The following is a 20,556-nucleotide window of genomic DNA, read 5'->3' as shown; positions in this document are numbered from 1 at the left end:
GGAGGTGTTAGCCACACTCTATATATGACCTTTTTATGTGTAAAATAGCAGCTCTGCTCTTTAGTGTATTATAAGTCCTCACATCTATTTCTGCCTTTCGACATGAAATTGTGCTTGCTCAATTCTCGGTTCCTGCAAATGGTGTCAGTCAATTGAGGAAACGGGATTACTGCAGTGGAGTGTTCGTAGTGATTTGTATTTATAGTCGATGCCGACGTTGCTAACCCATTGACTTTCACTTCTTTTGTCTCACTCACTCATTCACAATTACATCCACACACTTCCACTCATTCCAGTCTCGTAGTCCTATTACGACTTATATACACACACACACACACGCACATGTTCTTTCACTCATACCCATTCAGACCCGTACAGTATATCATTACATGGTCACTCTCTGTCATACACATACTGCTGTTTTTTCCCGATGTCCAAGTCTCTGAGTAGACCATGGGGTCAGCATCGGAGGAAAATAAAGCCTCCCCTCTCAAGTTTCTGCAAAGCTCTGTCTTGAGTCTCAGGGGAACCTAAGAATGTACCAACCATTTAGGATACGCAGAACTCCTCCCTGCATATTCCTCGACTTGTTTTAGACTTAACCTGAGTTTGAATAAATGTCAGGTTGTGGTTTATTTGTTGGCTTGTTGCCAAATATGCTTCACACATTTAGCTCAGCCAGGAAACCAGAAGATCGTCTATTGTTATTGGCGTAGGAGGCACTTTATGTTGTCACTATGATGTTATTGCTGTAATAAAGTACCAGTCTGTTTATATGCTCGTGTAAAGCAATTTTGCTGGACCAGTCCGTCGGGGTAGGGCCATACACAGTATTTATATGCATTGAATGGTGTTGTTGGTGAATTCAGCATATGGCTGAAGTCGTATTCTTGCACATGTTTAAGAGCCTGTGTCATGCAGTGTTTAACTGTACATTGCAATGCTAGGTCAGGATGTTTGCTCAGGTGTCCCTTAGGGCTGCACGATTTTTTTTGCATTAAATCATGTTTAATAGAAATTACGAGGGACAAAATTATGATATAGATTAAATGAATATTGAAGATTCTGTGGTCTTACTGCTCAGGCCTATTTACACAGACATTTCTTTAAGACTGTATGCCAGTCCCTGGGCTGTGAGAGTGAACAGGTGTGTGTGTGTGTGTGTGTGTGTGTGTGTGTGTGTGTGTGTGTGTGTGTGTGTGTGTGTGTGTGTGTGTGTGTGTGTGTGTGTGTGTGTGTGTGTGTGTGTGTGTGTGTGTGTGTGTGTGTGTGTGTGTGTGTGTGTGTGTGTGTGTGTGTGTGTGTGCGCCTTTTGTGAATTTACTGAAGAAATCCCTGAGCCCTGCTCTCCACAGGCAAGTTTTGCAGTTGCTGCCTCTGCAAACATTGGCTCTGCATTAGCAGGTCCCTCTTGCGTGTTTCACTGTCTGCCTGGGTTTTCTCACCAACATCTTTACCATTACCTTACCACCCAATGCTCTCTTCTACAGGTGACTGACAACAAACTCTGAATGTGGTAAATAAATCCATAACACACACATTCAAATACTTGAACTCCGCTTTTGTTTCTGCTTTAGCTCATGTCTTTTGATTTCCTCCCCAATGCTAGAAGAGGCTGGCTATGTTGTCTGACTTTGTCTGTGGGGGGGGGGGGGCAGAGTTGTTTTCTGCTTTGAACAATAGAGATGTGGAGGGGGACTCTGTCTTCTACGTGAGGTACTCCTTGCAACAGACGCAAGATGCAAACATAAGAGTAAGAGTTGCCTGTGTGCACATGTTGGGGTTTCCATGTGAATGGTTGTTGCATTTGTGGTGTGATTTTTATTTTTTAAAGTAGGGCAAAAGCTGTATATGGGGAGAAGTGATGTCACAGTGTTTCATCTCTGACTCCCACTCATTCAGACAGACACACACCCAGCCCTCAGACCGTTCACCTATACCCAGTATACACACACATTGCACTGATTTACATCTGTCAGACGGTTCTCCTCTCAGCTAATTAGGCTACATTTCTTAACGTAGCCTATGAAAAGAAACTAATGGCCTAGTTAACGTTGTCTCTAGGGTTGTACTACTGTAGCTGAAACAGTGATGATTATTAACTGGTTAATTTGCTAGATATTGCTCAGGCAGTTTATCACTTTCAACTCTTGCAAATTTGCAGAACCAAATACTTTTGTATTTTATTTTTGTATGTATTAGTGTAATGACATTTTCAGCAATGGGCACAAAGAGCACCTTTAGTGTTGATTGAATGCCCATAACTCCACTATTATTAATCATTGACTCTCAAATGGTAATATGACGTGACCTCGACAACGGCGTTTATTCTAAAGAGATCACCTTTTGTTTAGAGATGCAGCGATAGGCCGGCCGGTGACTGGAATTGGCCGGTTTTCACGTGCTCGGCCATGACCGGCGACCGGCAGGTCAGTCTGACATATTCCGATTTCATGCGGGTCAATGCTACAATTAACTGACAACATAAGTTATACGACTTACAGTTCTCACGGACGCGACAGCACAGTCTCTTTTTCCTTCCCTCTCAACTTTTCCGCAGCATGTGGCGCGTACCTGCTCGCGGTGTGAAGCACGCGTCCACGCTATTCTCGTATTCTATGTAGAGAACCTCGTGAATTAACCTGCAACATGTCAGCTGTTTGGAAATTTTTCAGCGTGTGTGCAGAAGATAACAAGTTTGCAATATGCAACACCTGCAAGGAGAAAGTAGGGCGTGGAGGGACGACACCAAAAACCAAAATCACATTTTTTTTAGTTGGATATTGGATGTGAAAAGAAGAAATGGTTCTAACGTTGCACTTTAGATGTGTGTGAATTTCCCACACCAGGAGTAGTTTATATAGTTCTATTTTATAGTGATCCATTATCAGTATGTTTTGTGCAAAATGTTCTATTAAAGAAAAGATAGAAAATAGATATTTGTGTGCTGTAAAGTGGTTAAAAAAATTTAATCGGAATCGGCTAAAATCGGTATCGGCTGGCCTAACTCAATGAAAATCGGAATCGGCCTAGAAAGTTGTAATCGGTGCATCTATGCTTTTGTTGTTTGCCCAAAATGTAAAATGTATCAGCAGCTCTGCGCCAGAGTAGTTTTCTAAGGGAAAAACCTGCTACGCTTCAGAGAATACAATCATTTCCCTTCCTGTCGGTGTGTGAATATGCTTGCAAAAATGTGCATGTGTGAAATCTGTGCACACCACATTTTCACTTCCTGTGTGTGAGCTCACGCATGTGGTTCAGTCTAAGCAGGCAAATGTGCCTGTACCCCACAGTGGAGATTGCCCCACACTGTGTGCTAATGCAAGTCTGTGGTTGTGAATTAATAATTCAGAGTGCTGGCATATCTGGGGTGGAGCCTCTATTATTCATGGTTGGCATTGGAACCGACAGATGACTGCTGTTAATATTAAGGAGCAGCAGATGCAGCCTTCAACACGTTCATTTCTGTCTCTATACCCTCTGTCGTCTACGCCTCCCTACTCCACTCCTCCAACTCCTCTGTTGCTATGCCCTTGCTCTCCTGATCTCTGTCCTCTCCATCTGTGAGCATCTCTCTCTCTCTCTCTCTCTCTCTCTCTCTCTCTCTCTCTCTCTCTCTCTCTCTCTCTCTCTCTCTGTGTGTATCATCTGTATCCTCCTTTCTACATCCCTCAATGTCTGTTGTTCTCTCTCTCTCTCTCTCTCTCTCTCTCTCTCTCTCTCTCTCTCTCTCTCTCTCTCTCTCTCTCTCTCTCTCTCTGTGTGTGTGAACTCTTGATTCAAATATGCTTCCCTGGAAAAAGATGTTTCTTAAATTTCAAAACACTCAAATGCCGAGTTTAATTTGCAGTTAGAAAATGTACTGTAACAGAAAATAAAGATATTCAGCTGAAATGTAGCAGGGCAGCTTCACTTGCCGTACCTTTCTTTTATTTCATCATATTTTCTGCCAATACTGACTCGTCAAGGAATTCATGCAGTATCTGCTAATGTGTCAAATTCATTATATTTAGAAGTAACTTCAGCGAGGATTGCTGAGCAGAAACGGTTGCACAGTTTAGCATGGCACCAGACTTGGACCGCTGTCTACCCTTGTGTTGAATGTGACGGCCTGATGAGTGTATCTCATATTTCATGAGAGAGCACAGTTCTTTGTCTTTTTGTCAATTTTTTTTCTCTCTTGGGCAACCAATTCCGTCTGTTTCCACCTTCTTTTTAAGAGGATGCACTCACTGAATCTGCACATAGTCAATTTCCCAATTTGGGATTACTCTCTGCTCAGGTAATCTGTATAATCTCTATTTTGAGCCAACCAGTAGTCCAGTGTGCTTTGAGATGTAGAGTTTGCCTTTAGCTTCTCAGTCTCCATTTTCTCCCTGTGCCTCTCTCTCCTCCCTCTCGCCCCTTCTTTTTAGTTCACTGTCAATGGTGTCAATGCTGCTGCCACTGAATGCTTCTTTTATTTCAGAGATTTGGAGCTCCAGTCACCACCGCTAATACTGCTGCCATATTGTACCAGCACCCTGCTGTGGCTGCTGCTAATGACATTCTTTGTATCTCCATCCTCGTGCTCTGCCTCCTCGTCTCCTCCTCCTCCTCTGGTCTGAATGGAGGGCTTGTCATGTGCTGCCATCAAAGGAGGAGGAGAGGCAAAGAACGCAGCAGTAGCAAGCAGCTTCCCCACCCCCCCCCCTCCTCCTCGCTCATTCTCTCTCACCTCCTGGGGTGGGGTGTGTGTGCATGCATGTGTATAAATGGCAGCATATATTAGAGGGCATTTTGTGTGTACTTTTGTGGATGTGTTTATGTTGTCAGTGAGAGTTCAGTAGCATTGACAGGATAAGCAAAGGCTGAAAAGTGTGTGTATGTGTGCATGTGCACCTGCCATGCACATGTCTTGACAAAAAAGCACAGAGCCACCCAGAATCCCACAGCACCCTTGCTCTCAGCCTGCATCCCATCCACCTTCAAACTCTATTATTGCCACCTCGGGAGCTTCCACCTCCTCCTACCTGCCTCCGCATATCATTTTGGCACTCAGACCAGAGTAGTCCTCAATCGTTCTATCCTTCTGTTTCACTCTGCCTTTTCACTCCAACACATGCATACCTCCACCAGCAAGTTTGCCTTTTCATCTCACACGTAATACCTAATGGACAGTTGGTTGCCAAGTCTGTACAACCACCGACACCCATACAGTGCAAGTTCCTGTGCATGTTCTACTTTAATTCAACATAAAACTACTGTGATGAGCGGGGTATGTTATCTTTAGTCATGTAGAAAGTGCTGTAGTGATGATCAGTTATTTTTTTTGATTATTCAATAACCTTTTTTGTCCATTAAATGTGAAATGGGGAAAAATTGACACCACCCTTTCCAAGTTAAAGTCTTCATATTGTTTGTTGCAGTGAAAATTACAGTGAATTCTTGGCTCTTTTGCTTAAAAAAATGACTCCGATGATTGATTGTTTACAGTAACAAGAAGTCAATACTAGTTTATTTAGCTCATAGTTAACAGAGACCTATTTTGATTATCAAGTAATCATCTGAGTTACTGTTTGTTATTATCAGTATTTCTCCTAAGTAGGTTTGAACCAATTTATTGTGTTCTACATGGCTAGTGGAGTTTATTCTGAAACAACTATGCAACAGCATCTTTAATCTTCGAGGGTAAGCCCATGTCTGCCATGTTGCACGTCATTGCTAGTTTGATGAGCTGAGAAGAGTTCAATTAATTTGAAGGAATTTGATTTTTAGGGGGGCACTCCAGTAGAGCTGTCAAATCTTCCTTATATATATATATATATATATATATATATATATATATATATATATATATATATATATATATATTTATATATATATATATATATATATTATGAATAATATGCAGCATATGTAATACTTAAATTCAGCTTATTATTAATATTTTACTACATTACTCAGGCTCTCATTACTGAAGTTCAGTTTATTGGTCATGAGGAGTGCTACTCAGCCTATGAACACAGTTGTATAGTATCTTCTGTGACTTTTTTTCAACGTTTTTGACGCCTTTTTTTTCACAGTTTGTTTTTGCTTTTTCCAATGTTTTAAATTTGTTACATTTTTCTTCTACACTTTTTCAGCGCTTATTTCTACGTCCCATATTTTCTGATATAAAACAAAAATTGAAAACGGGTCAATGTGACCCAAAGTCAACACAAGGGTTAAGTCTGATTATCATTATCATGAGAGATCGTGACATGTAGGGTCCAGCGTTTTTGGAGCTTGGCTAGTAACTAAAAGACAGGATATCTCAGCCTCCCCTGCTTCGACATTGACTATTCTTTTTTTTTTCTGTCTATAACAAGTCCCCCAATTTTATGAAAATGCTCTGCTAAACAGACATGAAAATCACTCACCAAAATAGGTGACCTATGTGAATCGTGTAGATTCAATGAGAAAATGTTTAAGGGGGGCGGGGTTAAGTACTCGGGCCTGGTGCCCGATTTCTGGCGTATGACTATTTTAGAAAAATAAATACATTAAAAAGTCCACATGGGATATACTACTAACATATATTGTTTTGATGCGCTGGATTTAACCAATCATCGAACTTCCACCTACCAATGAAACGAGTTCTAGCCAATCAGATGCAAAGTAGGGCGGGTCTTTGCCGAAATGTGAGAGTGCGGTGCCGGTGTGGTCACTGTGGTAACGCGGCTAAAAAAAATGGAGGCAAAGTTTATCAAACTTGGAGCATGTAGCTAGATACAGGCAGCTTTAGTTGAGAAAGGAGTTAAAAACAAATGGCGCTGGGCATGACTAGAGGACAAGAGGAAAAGGGTGGAGACGGGAAGCAGTTTAGCACTGAGGCAGTGCTTGCTTCTGCAGCGCACGTTCAAGGAAGATACTGTACGGCAGCAGCGGTAAGTGCTTGCTAATCACAAAGCTTCGGTCCGTGCACTCTGTAATACGAGTATGTTAGCGGCAACGACCGCTGCGACTGCGACTGTTCCTTTACTGACCGACCGTGATACAAACAATACGTGTGTACACGTTCATAGCGGAAAACGATTTGTCATTAACTATGGCCACTGTGTAAAAGCTATCTGAAGCCCAAACTGCCTTGACAAAGCTGTCTGTTTGGACTCAGGATGGCAGGTATTAAACATAACGGCCTTGTCCCAGAGTCTAGACGTCTAGCTATATGAAAAGATAAACAATGCAACGTTTTTAATAAATGTAAATAAAGCAGCTAATATCAACATGGACAAAATCATGAATGTACTAATTCGCTTTTTTGATGATGACCTGGCCAAAGTAGTAAAGTTTAATTTTCACAAAGATTCATTCTAGGATTATGATATTATTGCAATATGTAAATCCACATTGACTCTTAATTTAACATATGGTTGGAAGAAGTAAAAATTGATCCAAAACTTTTTAGTTTTTAAAAATTATGCCTTTTTGTTATTATTGTGTAATGTCAGAAGGACTTTAACTGTTTTGCCAGTCAAATTAACTTTAATGAGTGCATATTGAAATATTACACTGTTGGTTGGCAAAAAATGCAGCTCAAAATGCATCAGATTGATGCTTTAAAATATGGAATATTTAAAATTTTCCTCCAGGGGAGCATGCCCCCAGACCCCCCCAGAGGGGTAATATCCTTCTCGCCTTTTTCACCCCTGACCCGTTTTCATGCCTGGCTAAATTGCTGGACTATCCCTTTTATATTTAAATGTAATTATATATTATTTTCAGCGGATTGAAGGCTCGTTCATTTTTGTACCTGTACACATGTGCTTCTAAAAAAAAATAAATAAATAAATAAAAAACACCCAGCATGGTCCAAATATATAAATGGAGAATTCCTGAAAGAAAAGTAGTACAAGCAGGCACACTCACAGCAGGCCGCCTCTTTAATGCAGCGTCTCCATAATGTATGCAATGATGAAAACGACTGCAGCCTGCCTCCGCCTGCGCGGATATTGAGAGGATATAAATAGCCGGGCCTGGTTGAGTGTGTGCTGACACTGGAACCGCAGCACACAGAGCTCAAACAATAAGCCGTCGCCACTACCCTTCCTCCCCTCTGCTTTCTCCAGTCCAGCAGCCTCCCAGAGCTTAAGAGTGGGCAGGGTGCGGGAGGGGGGGGGGGGGTTCTCTCTTCCTCTTCCTTTCTTTCTTCCACTTCCTGCCTCCCTTCTTTTGTAATCTGTCATCAGTGGCGAGCCCGAGTCGGTCACTTGTTACGTCAGAGAGGCAGGCAGGAGGGCTGCCTGTCTACCCACCTGTCTGTCTGCCGTCGTGGGAGAGGTTTCTCGTGTCACGCTGCTCTATTTTTCATTCAGTTAGATAAAAATAGGGAACGACGGCTGTGGATTAGACACGCACTCCTTTGCTCTACCGCAAAGAAAGGACGTGAATATGTTTTTCCTCTTGCTCAGAATTCCAATAGGCCACCTCTGTGTTTTTTTTTTTTTTTTTTGTATTCCTGGTTATATTTGGGAGTTGATCTCAAATGGTGTGTCTAAACCCATTCAGACTTGACTAATGCCATCATGTCTTACTGTCAGAAGGAGCAGGGCAAAAATGGAGGTTAGATTCGACACTTTCCAGTAAAGCCAGTAAAGTGATCTAGTTTACAAAAGTGCAATGTACTGAAGGTTGTTAGTTCAAATCTCTGAGCCATCTGGTGGATCTGTGTCAGGGAAATGTCTTTAATCTTGCATTCCTCTCCTCCCGAAAACGATTAACAGCGAGATACCCTTAAGCAAGGCACTTATACCTAATCCCTCTAGTGCAGCTGCTGGTTGATGCTTGAGGTCTCTGGCTGTGTTGGGCAGCATTTGTAAAGGTAAATACATGTTTCAAAGACCGCAACCACCTCATCCCAGAACACGGCATTCGTCTTTTCCTTCTCTTGCTGCTGAGCCAAAGAGATGAAAAAAAGGTTTCTGTGGGACAGTGAAAGCAGCACCACCGCTAACGATGAAGATGGCTAGAAATATTTGATGTGGCTGATGGCAGAGGCAGGCACACAGTCGTAATGCTTGAGTAAGCCACGGTCTGTCTTAACTTCCTTTTGCTCCATGATCTCCTGCTTTATTTATTATTATCGCTTGTAGCGCTCTCCTAACTCTCTGCTCTTCTTGAGATTTCAGTGTCTCTCCCATGCACCGGTTTGTACCAGAATACTCACTCAACTTTAGTTTCCTCCCTGGTATAATCTCAGCTATCTCTCTCAGGAACAGGAATCAATCTTTATTCCAAGTATCTAAACTTTTTCAAATTCTTTATCCAGTCTTTTTTTGGTTTGAAAGGTTTGATTAGTGCCGTGATTTGTGGTAAATTGTTCCTGCTGACTGAATAACTGGCACAGCATGTGCTCAAGAATTGTTGTCGATATTGATTTTAATTGGGGCTGGGCAATATATCAGTCCTTTCAGAAAAATGCGGAGTTTTTTTTTTTTTAATTGTTTGCGGGCAAAAATCCTTGACCATGCGGCACGCATTTCTTAAAAAATGCGATGGAATATGCGGGATATTTATGCAATTTTATGTGATGAAACTGCAGGAACTTGCAAAAACTGCGGTTTGATGAAAAAGAGAAAATAAAGTGATTCCCCCAACACCCTGCTTTTCGATGATGTTCACGTCGCGTAATTACGTCACTTCATAACGTTCCCATGGCCCTCTTGTGTGAAGTAAACGCAACATTTTTCAACTTTCTGCAAAGATTTATGTGACTTTTTTGCAACGAAAATGTGGGGATTATGAAATCATGCAAGCCCCGCATATTTTGTGGGAAATTGGCAATTTATACAGCGAAAGTGCAGCGTATTTGGAAAGAATGCGGCCCCCGCATAAGTATGCAGACTTTGCCTGATTATGCATTGAATTATGCAATCGCATAATCACGTTTTTCTGGAGGGACTGGTATATTGATATTATATTGATATCGTGATATGAGACTTGATATCGTCTTAGATTTTGGATATCGTAATATCGTGATATGACATAAGTGTCTTTTCCTGGTTTTAAAGGCTGCATTACAGTAAAGTGATGTACTTTTCTGAACTTACCAGACTGTTCTAGCTGTTGTTATTTGCCTTTTCCCCACTTAGACATTATGTCCACATTACTGATGATTATTTATCTAAAATCTAAGTGTGAAGATATTTTGTTAGAGCACCAATTGTCAACCCTAGAATATCGCCGCAATATCGATATCGAGGTATTTGGTCAAGAATATCGTGATATCTGATTTTCTCCATATCGCCCAGCTCTAATTTTGATTACCACTCAGGCAAGTGTTTTCTGAGGGACATATTTTGAAGTTGCATATCTGCTCTTACCTGCTTAGCAGCAAAGCTTCACTGTCAGATTTGTCCACATTTTACAGCATCTTAAATGACCGTAGCCTAAACTAAATTTGTGTGAATTGTGGACAAAACAAGACCTCATCAGACGTCATCTTGGGCCTTGGGAAACACTGATTGATATTTTTCACCATTTTCTGACATTTAGACCAAACAACGGTTAATTGAGAAATAATGGACAAATTAATCAACAATGAAAATGATCGTTAGTTGCAGCCCTACCTAAAAGCAGTCCTCTTGTAGTGATTTGCAATTAGCCTTCAACGTTCTCTTGACGTTCTTCTGAAGCTGCGTTTCAGTCAGGAAAGAATTTTTCCAGGCACTAGGAATCTTTGTTACTTTCAACTCTTTTCCAGGATGAGGGACGTGGCATGGCAGTTTGTCTATGCAACAACTCAAATGGAAGAAACCGTCACAGTTGAAGACGATGGCCTGACCCTTGCAGAAAACAAAGGCTATGTCACAGTTCCAGATGGTGGCTTGGTGTGGTGCGGCCTGTTGATCTGAAGCATCATCAGGTAGAAACTAAAGGGACCTTACATCATTTACTTTCCCAAGACCTCCTGATCAACTCGTGGTTGATTTGTCAGTGGAACCATACACAGCAACAGGCCGAACATACTGTCAGAGTCAAAATGATCAGAAAAATGTAAGGTTATGTTTTTTGATTAAGATATGTGTCTTTAGGTGTGGTGGTCCTCCAATATAGGTCAAATTTGAGGGCCCCTGTCTCCTGGGTTAGGGTTAGGCTAACCCCTATCCCTAGGGTCTGGTTCAAACCATGTTCCAACACCAATATTAGTGGCCATATTGTGAAAAAAATCACTTTTTCTGGGTTTTGGGGTGTAATTTTGTGTCTCTAGTGCTTCCCCATGCATACAAACTTGGAAAGAAAATCATCCATGCTGTTTTGAGTGAGATACGGGTTTCTGAATGTATCCTGCCTTCAGTCTCCGGGTGAGCTGTTAAAAATCGGCAGGGCTTTCTACGTCACTAGCCGAAACGAGGTGGCTAACCGTAGCATGCTAGCGCTAGTATGCTAGATCGTTCTGAATGGCAAAACACTGCTACAACACACACTAGTTCACCATAATCTACGAAAGAACTACTTCCATGTCCCTGTTCTGCAGGTATTCCACGCAAAGTTGGAAGTGCGCCCTCGTTTAGAAAAAGTCTCCCGGCTAATCCTGCCTTGTACAGGCCGAAGTTGTAGAAATAAACAGCTAGCTGATGTGATCCTTACCTAGCTACTGCGCATGTGCGCCTCCCGACAAAGATGGGATAGAAGTGTGTTGCCTCACTCTGTAGCTAAAACAGAGACCTGAACACATTGCATTAATGTGCAGTATAACAAAGATATGGTGTTTTTTGAAAATTAAACCATGTAAACCTATTCTGGTACAACCTCAAAATACAATTATGAACCTGAAATGAGCATAGTATGGGCACTTTAAAACATGTAGGGAAAAATGTGTTCAAATTGTTAGATCTGCTTCTTCTGTTCAACTGTCATCCTGTTTGTCTTGCAATATGCTGTGATTTAATGAAGAAATAGTCTGGTTAGCCGCAATCTTACAACACTTGTCTGATAGTGGTTCCTGTTTAAGTGCTCCTTATCTGTAGACTTGCACTTGTTGTTGGTTTGCAGTTAAAGTGACCTTTAGCATTTCCTTTAATCAGGCTATTTTTGTCACACACAACTCAACATTGTTACAGCCAGAGCTCACAGTTTAAACAGCAGAATGGTCAAGTAGATGAAGGTGTAGGTGGAGCTATTCGTTGTTTTGTTAGATTTAATAGTTAAATATTTACTTATTCGTTTAGTTTCTGTTATGTTTGGATTATACAGCTACATACGTTTGATTATATCATTAGTATCTTTATTTTGGTTACTTTATGTATCAGTTAGTGCTTTTGTTTTGAAGGTACCATGCAGCCTGGCACACCAGGTGAAGTCTATATATTGTGTGTGTGTGTGTGTGTGTGTGTGTGTGTGTGTGTGTGTGTGTGTGTGTGTGTGTGTGTGTGTGTGTGTGTGTGTGTGTGTGTGTGTGTGTGTGTGTGTGTGTGTGTGTGTGTGTGTGTGTGTGTGTGTACACGTATATACATGTGTATACACACACACACACAGTATGGGTGAGCGAGGAGTAGCAGGTAGACATGGGCGAGGGCTAATGATTTTTGAACAGAGCCAAGAGACACCATTGTTCCTTGTTGAAATGTTTGCTTACCAAAACCATAACCAAAAATAAACATCACAAAACGTCATCTTTGCCTGGACAATGAACGTTTCTATCCCTGCGTAAAATCCATTGCTACGGTAACTCAATGGCTGTTTGATTCTAAGTTTTTGTTTTTGTTTAGCCTGATGAAAAATCGCCACACCTGTAATTTAAAAGTATATGTTCTTTCAGAAATGGACACCAGTACAGCTGAATCTCTGTACTGTGATCTTAAACTGTGACCGGTAAATGGCGACAGACACTAAAATGCATTACCTCACTTTTGTACTCCTGTCTGTATTTGCATATTTTCCAACCAGGGGTATCATATTTGATCACTGGACGCCACCTGATTCGCCTCATGTGTTCATCATTTGCTGTTGCAAACAGGCCAGCTGTCATTACTTTACATATGGGGAAATGTGATGCAGTCTCGAGTCATTTGTTGTTGACTGTTCCATGCTGTCCACTCTGCAGAGCCTCCAGCACTGTGAGTGCTGTTTTGTGAGCTTATACTGTATATTTGCATAGCCAGTTGGTCATATTTGGCTGCCAGTACGCTCTACCATACAAACTCTCTGTACCGTCTTTACTGAGCCTGAGCCATGGTTCGATAGCCAGAGCTGCACTATACTTGTGACGCTGCCTTGAAAACCCCTTTTTTAAGAGATAAAGACCTTGTTGATGGGATTATGTCATTGTTAAAAAATAGTCTATCTGTATAAATATATGGTTATAGAATACTGTGAATGCACCTTTTAACACAGGTTGACACACCAAACTGCTAATATTATGACTGGAACAGTTGAATGGCCAATGTTCAGTACGGCTGGGCAACATATCGATATTATATCGTGATATGAGACTACATATCGTCTTAGATTTTGGATATCGTAAAATCGTAATATACTAATTGTGGTCTTTTCCTGGTTTTGAAGGCTGTATTAGAGTAAAGTGTTTCTAACTTAGCAGACTGTTCTAGCTTTTATTTGCCTTTACACTTTGCCTTTACTCATTGAATCGACATTTCTGATGATTTATGAAAAATCTCATTGTGTAAATAATATTTTGTTAAAGCACCAATTGTCAATCCTACAATATCGTTGCATCAAGGTATTTGGTCAAGAACATTGTGATATTTGATTTTCTTCATATCGCCCAGCCAGCGTTTAGTTATTATGGTGTATCACAGAAGTTGGTTTGATTTTCAAATTGCATTAGGCATTTTTACAATTTTTTAATTCATATATTTCAGTAGTTCTCAGTGGTTTCCCTCAATATAACTAAATTACACTTTTATTTAGTTATAGATGTGTGATTGTAGAGAGAGGCCTAATTGAGTGCTCAGGTCTGTTTTTGTCAGCCTAGCTGTAGGCAAGCAGTGGTCAGGTTGAATGCTACCTTAATCCATTCACATGTGCACAAATGTAAAAACACTTAGTGTTGTGTGTATAGTGCTCTCTTTGCAGCATACATAAGAGACTGTAGCTGCAGCATGTTGATTGACATATTTTAATTCTGTAAAGACATGTTCAAGGAGTTCAGATAGAGCCTGGATCAGGGCTATATCTAGTTCAGTGTGTTATATGTCACTATTTGTGGTAGCCTGCTGTACTTAAATGGCCATTATGTACTTTATTTTCTTTATTCATTGAAGTTTTATGTTTACAGGCTAATGGTGATGTGCAATGTGCTATAGGTGCCAAAAAATATCTATGTTTGACACTGCCAATTTGTTTTTTGTTTTGTCATGGTTCCTGTGTGCAATAAACATTACACTTCATGAGAAAAAAATTGTGGCAGAGAATCGTGATATCAATTCTAAGCTAAAAAAAATCGTGATTCATATTTTCTCCCGAATCGTGCAGGCCTACTTCTGGTTTACATAATACGAGGCTTTGCCACAGTCGTTTTGGAAACTGACAACAGCAGTCTCAGTTAAACATCAGCCCTCTCTGGTGATTTCTATTCAAGCTTTTATTTAACCAGCAAAAGCTGACAGAGCAACAATCAGCTAAACATTCTCACAGTTGCTTGCACATGGTGTCCAGTGGTAACAGCGTTGGGATTCTTGGTGTCAGCAAATAAGAGCTGGATGACAGTGTTAGAAAAATGTCCAAAATTGTATATATAAATTGAAAGATGGAAGATAAATGGCTCATAACTCCATCAAGAGATACATCTGCTCCATTGAAAAGGAACCGGGAGACTGATTTGTGCACTTGTGAGATGGTGATTAAAGCTTTTACATCTAGATGAGCTTAGTTTCGTGGCAGTGCTAACAATTGTGAATTATGTGCTATTACTCTAATCATTGTCTGTACTGTCACCGGCTCAGTCAGTCTCTCATCCAGTGTCAGAGCAGCTTGTGTCTGTGGTGTACTTTTTGTTTCTTCACAAAAAGTAAAATGTCTAAATTCTTACAAATTACGCCTACATAAAGGAAGAGAAGCAAATTGCATAATGAGATCAAACTCTGCTGCAAAAGAAACGATAGCAGAGACCCAAATGAACTACACCTACAACAACGGAATACCTTTCAAAGGAAACCTGTCACATTCAAAGTTACTGTTTGATTATCTATAATTTAACCCTTTTTAGTTTCTTTTCCCCTCCCTCCTTTGATTTGTCTTTTCAGAGATGATTTGTTTTCCAACACCTTTGAGAAGTCTTTAACAAGGCCAGGACAGCTTAGAGCAAAGACGGACTTGCCATAGGGTGTTTTTTGGCTGCACTATGCAGTTATGCTTTGTGTTGAACAGAGCAGCATAGCTCCAGGATTCTGGATGTTGGTGTAGAACGGAAACAAAAGTTATCATTGCTTTGTTCGTATAATGAATATGCAGGGATTTTTCTTATAGGCACAGTGCAGTGAAATATTGATGCGGTGAAACAAGCTGATGAAGCAGATAGTGGATGAGCAGCAGGACTCCACATTCACTTTATCACTCTCCTCTAGATTCATCAAAGCAGTGTCAGTGTAGAAGGTTGCGCCACATGGAGCACAAAGACTTGTGCAGACAGTTAAGTGAACACAATAGTAGCTATAATGAAAATGGCACATAAGACACAAACAGTTATAATACTGTCTGTTATCAAAGCCTGCTGTTACATCACTGTGCCATGACCGTCACCAGCAGGTCCTGTTGCACAGTGGGAGAAAATTAGGAGGTGTGTGTGTGTGTGTTGTTTTTTTTTTTGTGTGTGTGTGTGTGTGTGTGTGTGTGTGTGTGTGTGTGTGTGTGTGTGTGTGTGTGTGTGTGTGTGTGTGTGTGTGTGTGTGTGTGTGTGTGTGTGTGTGTGTGTGTGTGTGTGGCAGAGATGTTCACAAGTCATTTTTTGGAAGTCCAAGTCGAGTCCCAAGTCTTTGAGCTCGAGTCTCTGGCCAGCTTGTTACCTGTGACGATATATGCTAAATTTAACGTCTCTTTCACATTAGCAAGTGACTGACCTATCTGGGTGCTTTTTGAGATGCCTGATGAAGTTCGACTTTGTTGATCCGGTATCATGTATCTTGGTGCCACACACCTTGCATGTAGCGGTTAGCTTACTGCCACTGTTTACGAAGTCATTGAAACTCCGGGAGGACTTGGTGTCGCCATCGTCAATGTATTGAGTGCGCGCACATAAGGCATAGCGCATGCGTTACGTTGCACATTATGGCAAAGGGCAGGGGACATGCAGCTCGTCATACGTTTCCCCAACGTATATGCACCAATAAAAGAAAATAGAAATGCATGAATACATTTAGATTTATAAAGCAATAATTGCATGAAAACAGGTTGTTGACGAGTCTCGAAGCTCGAGTCCGAGTCAAGTCTGAAGTCTTTTGGGTCGAGTCGCAAGTCAAGTCTGAAGTCAGCTGTTTGTGCGACTTAGGTGCGACTTGAGTCCGAGTCTCAGACTCGAGTCCCCATCTCTGGTGTGTGGCACGTCTGGTAGCTGGAGTGAGTTAGAGTGCTAAATGTATGCTTTGAAGTGTGACCTTAACATATGAAGAGTCCTATAGAGATTTGACTAATTCTTAAAACGATTAAAGTGTTTGGTGTCAAGCACTCAGCTAGTCCTTTTTATCATGGTTGGAATACAACTTATTAGGCCTTGTTTAAACCAACAATAGCAATGCATCAAAAAAATCCAAGGCTCCTGATTTAATTTCGGCAAAATGAAACGCACGGGCGACTGGCAAAACAGTTGCAGCTTAACCGTTGCCACTATGCAGAGCAACATTAGCCTACTATTTTACTGTTTACATGGCAAACATCGCTGCAGTAATAACTTCCCAGGGTTGTAAGATTGAGTTCAAAGGGATATAAACTGTTGTGCAGCATCTTGGCGTGTGATAAACCTTCAAACTAGACTTCCTGATCCACAGTGCCATTGTTGGACTGAACACACCCTGAAGTTTCTACATAGCAAGGGTGGCATTGCACTATACAGTAGTATAACACCTGGTGGAGTATCTGCACCTTCTTTCTGAGCATCAAACATGGATGGTATCCCAATGCATTTATTTTCAGTATGGGTGTTGGAACCATATTTTTGTCTGTGAGAAACTCAGTGAAGTGTTGGCAGTAGAGATGTCAGGATCAACCAATTTCTCACCGTTTCATAACCGTAAGAATTGTAGAAACTACTACATCTATGGTATCCCGATTCCGGCATCATTTCCCTGTGAAAACGAATCTCGCGAGTCACGTGTGTGCGCCGTGGTGTGTGCTGGTTTGTTTTGTGCGTGAGAGCCACTGACCTGAAGCGTTAAGAAAAGGAGCTGTAAAAATGTCTGAGGGAACTGGCATTCCAGACTTAAAAAAGCGCCTTAAATCGACAGTGTGGGAACAATTGTGGACCAAAACAGTATAAACTCCCCTGAAGTAACGGTAGTTAACAACATGTTACTGTTTACTTTCAGAATCTTGCGGGGATATCATATTACCAACTAAGGAGGACTGTGGGAGTGGCTGTCGTTCTCTTTCTCGCTCTGTCTGTCTGTGTAGCCTACGTTCTGTAGCCTATTCCCATTGAACCATTATAAATGTTTTTTTAAGCCACATGTTATACTATAAAAACTGGATAAAGTTGATAATAAATATTTTAGTTCATTAGAAATATTCTAAAATGATTAAGTCTGCTATATCCTTCTCTCTCTATTACTTGACTAACTTAAGGAGAGCGATGTGAGCAGTGTGATGCTGAAGCTCTTGAATAGCTTACAGGCATTCCTCAGCACTGGAGAGAGATAAGAATAGCCCTCACTTGTCTCTCCTCTATTGGCCAGCTAGTGGGGCTGTGGGTTGGTGAGCCGCGCTGCTCTGTTGCAGCAGTGCTGCTCTAAACGTAAAGAATGGCAAAGGGAAAGAAGCGGGGGCCCTCTGGGTGCAGCAGAGTAGCCTGGCCTTGGATATATTTGGCTCTCTCAGTTTGCATACAGATCTGCAATGGTCTGCAATTAGGCTTTTTTTTTTCTTTTTTTTTTTTCTGTTTCAACACAGGATATGGCAGTGCTGTGAAGCTGGGCCATTGATGCTCTCAGTGGGCATGCTAGCCAGCAGCCAGGCCCTCTGAAGGAGATGCATCATTTTCATGGCTCGGAAATTACACAGAGCACTGAGGTTCTTTTGTAAGTGGAAAACAACTGGCTTACACTCAGTGGACAAAACCTCACTTTCCATGAAACGGACGTAGGCTAATCAAAGTGAAAGCTATGGGCTCTTATTAATTGCATACACCTCAGACATGCAGGGGGAAATCAAAGGAAGGGGAGATGTTAAATGATGTGATGAATTATTCTCCTTTTGTTCAAGTGCTTTGTTCACTGTGTTTATTGATCTACTCTGACGTGACTCCGTTACGGCTATAGTCGATCTAAAGGAAGGCAGCCATCCGAGTACCCATGCTCACACTGGACTCCAACTAAAGCCTCTCCCCTCATACAAAGCACTGGAAAATATGTGTCAGCTACTTCCTCCTCCTCACTCACCTCCCTCCCCATTTCAACTTCCTGTTCTTTTGGCTGTTCGGAAGTGAGATGCTTTAAATGGAGGCTGCTGCCGGATGCCTTATTCAGTTACTGTTACACCTTTAAACAGTTGTCATTTTTTGTATGCTGCCACCGAATTACCACTGTTTACAAGGTCTGTGTGGTAGTTAAGAGACACATAAAAAATGCACACGTTCACTTTTCAGGCACACAAAAAGACACCGGAACGCACACTATATAGGCACACCTGTAGACGCACACCCTCATTCTTTACACACTTTTACACTTCTTCTAGGCACACACACACCCAACCAGACACAGACTCTTTTTAGATGCATGACATACATTATGTACATTCTTGCATCACTAACACTTTTATCTTCACATTCTTTCCCCCTTCTCTGTCTGTCTATCGGTCTATCTATCTGTTTATCTGTTTATCTGTTTATCTGTCTGTCTGTCTGTCTGTCTGTCTGTCGTGTCACTGTATCAAGGTTACCTTTTTAAAAGACTAGTTATTGGCTGCTAAAGTAAGATGTACAAATACCAACGAGTTGCTTTCTACTCATTTCCGGTTTAAGGATTTCAGATTATTCCAATCTGTAGAATATTACTAGAAAACAGATAATTTAGATGACGATGAAGAGTTAGAAAGCCATCTTTCAGCTAGTGATGTGTTCCTGTATCAGCAACTAACTGTGTGTGTGTGTGTGTGTGTGTGTGTGTGTGTGTGTGTGTGTGTGTGTGTGTGTGTGTGTGTGTGTGTGTGTGTGTGTGTGTGTGTGTGTGTGTGTGTGTGTGTGTGTGTGTGTGTGTGCGCGTGTGTGTGTGTGTGTGTGTGTCATTTGCTACACTGTTTCGTGACTCTTGCAGTAGAAGATTGGGATTTTTTGTGGTTTGCTGTTACAGTATCAATCCATTTTATTGTCGTAACATCTCTATTAACACTTTGCATGTGCACCATGTATTTACATATGCACAGTAAAGGTACATTTAATGTATTTGCACCAATGGCTTTTCTAAACTGAAGGACAGTGACTTCATCATGTGAGAGTCCAAGCTTATTTTCAACTATTCCACATAGGCAGCCTACAAACTGACATATTTCCTTATCTTTTGGTCCTGGCTCTGTAGTGTTGTCTCCAGTCTTAGCATATAAGGGAAGCATACCCTCATTGGTTACCATGCAGTAAGTTGCACTGATGTTAATGCTGGTGGTTGGCTGACCACACATCGTAGAGACATTCAGGAAAAGCTTTAAGTTATGCACAGAGGGGCTCACGTAGTAGGAGCTGAAAAAAAAAAAAAAAAAAAATGTGTGCAGTAATGTTGTAATTTATTTTTGTTAAAATGGATTTTATAAAATGTTTGTCTAAAAAAGAATTATTCAGGAACCGGTACCGAAGTCACTGTATCGGTACCGCTATTGAAATTTTTTTTTAACAATACCAAGCCCTACTTATGTCTTTTTGCTTATGCCTTAGACTTAGGCTTTCTACACTTAAAGTATAGCCAGATCCATATCATGGCACATCATTTTACAACTTTTTATGTTACCAGTTCTACCACCCACTCCAGCTGTAGAAGAAGAATATGTAGAAGTTAAATACTAAAAGGTAATCTGAGGACCTGGGAAGCAATGTGTGGTTGTTTGCTTGTGGACATGTACCTCTCCATTTTAATAGGGTGTACACGTCAAGATATAAACATATGGAATGTGATAACCATTGTCAGCGGAGGTCTTATGGTTCTAAAACAATGACCACAAGACCGATCGGTCATTATCCCTAGTGTAGAGAAAGACCCAAAAAGTGTGCCAATTTCAGAATACAGCTTGCATTTAGCCTCTGAGTTAAGTGTTGTATTTTTAATGCTTTGCTTTTCTTGTTACAGCTCTGATGGTACTAGCTGAACACTGACCGCTTCCTGCCTGAGGACACCTGCTGCCCAGTTCCCTTCATCATGTCTGGGATGCATGTAAGTGAAG

The 20,556-nt window shown here is 41.2% G+C and overlaps 1 protein-coding gene across 3 annotated transcripts in view; it reads left to right on the top strand.

Moving 5' to 3' along the window:
• The window catches only part of LOC120555724 (tyrosine-protein kinase CSK), a 57,338-nt gene that overhangs the window by 13,996 nt on the left and 22,786 nt on the right, over positions 1-20,556 (top strand). The window contains exons 1-2 of one of the 3 annotated variants that reach the window (XM_039794724.1): positions 6,887-6,908; positions 20,463-20,546. In XM_039794724.1, coding sequence (XP_039650658.1) covers positions 20,532-20,546 — 15 coding nt within the window. In that variant the 5' untranslated portion in view covers positions 6,887-6,908; positions 20,463-20,531. Of the gene's footprint in view, positions 1-6,886; positions 6,909-10,735; positions 10,886-20,462; positions 20,547-20,556 lie in introns of those variants that run through there. The other 2 variants (XM_039794723.1, XM_039794722.1) reach the window with 2 other exon arrangements.

Source organism: Perca fluviatilis, chromosome 3, assembly GCF_010015445.1.
Source record: "Perca fluviatilis chromosome 3, GENO_Pfluv_1.0, whole genome shotgun sequence".
Classification (NCBI taxonomy): Eukaryota; Metazoa; Chordata; class Actinopteri; order Perciformes; family Percidae; genus Perca; species Perca fluviatilis.
Note: the sequence above shows the minus strand (reverse complement) of the source record. Positions and strands in the feature narration are given on the sequence as shown.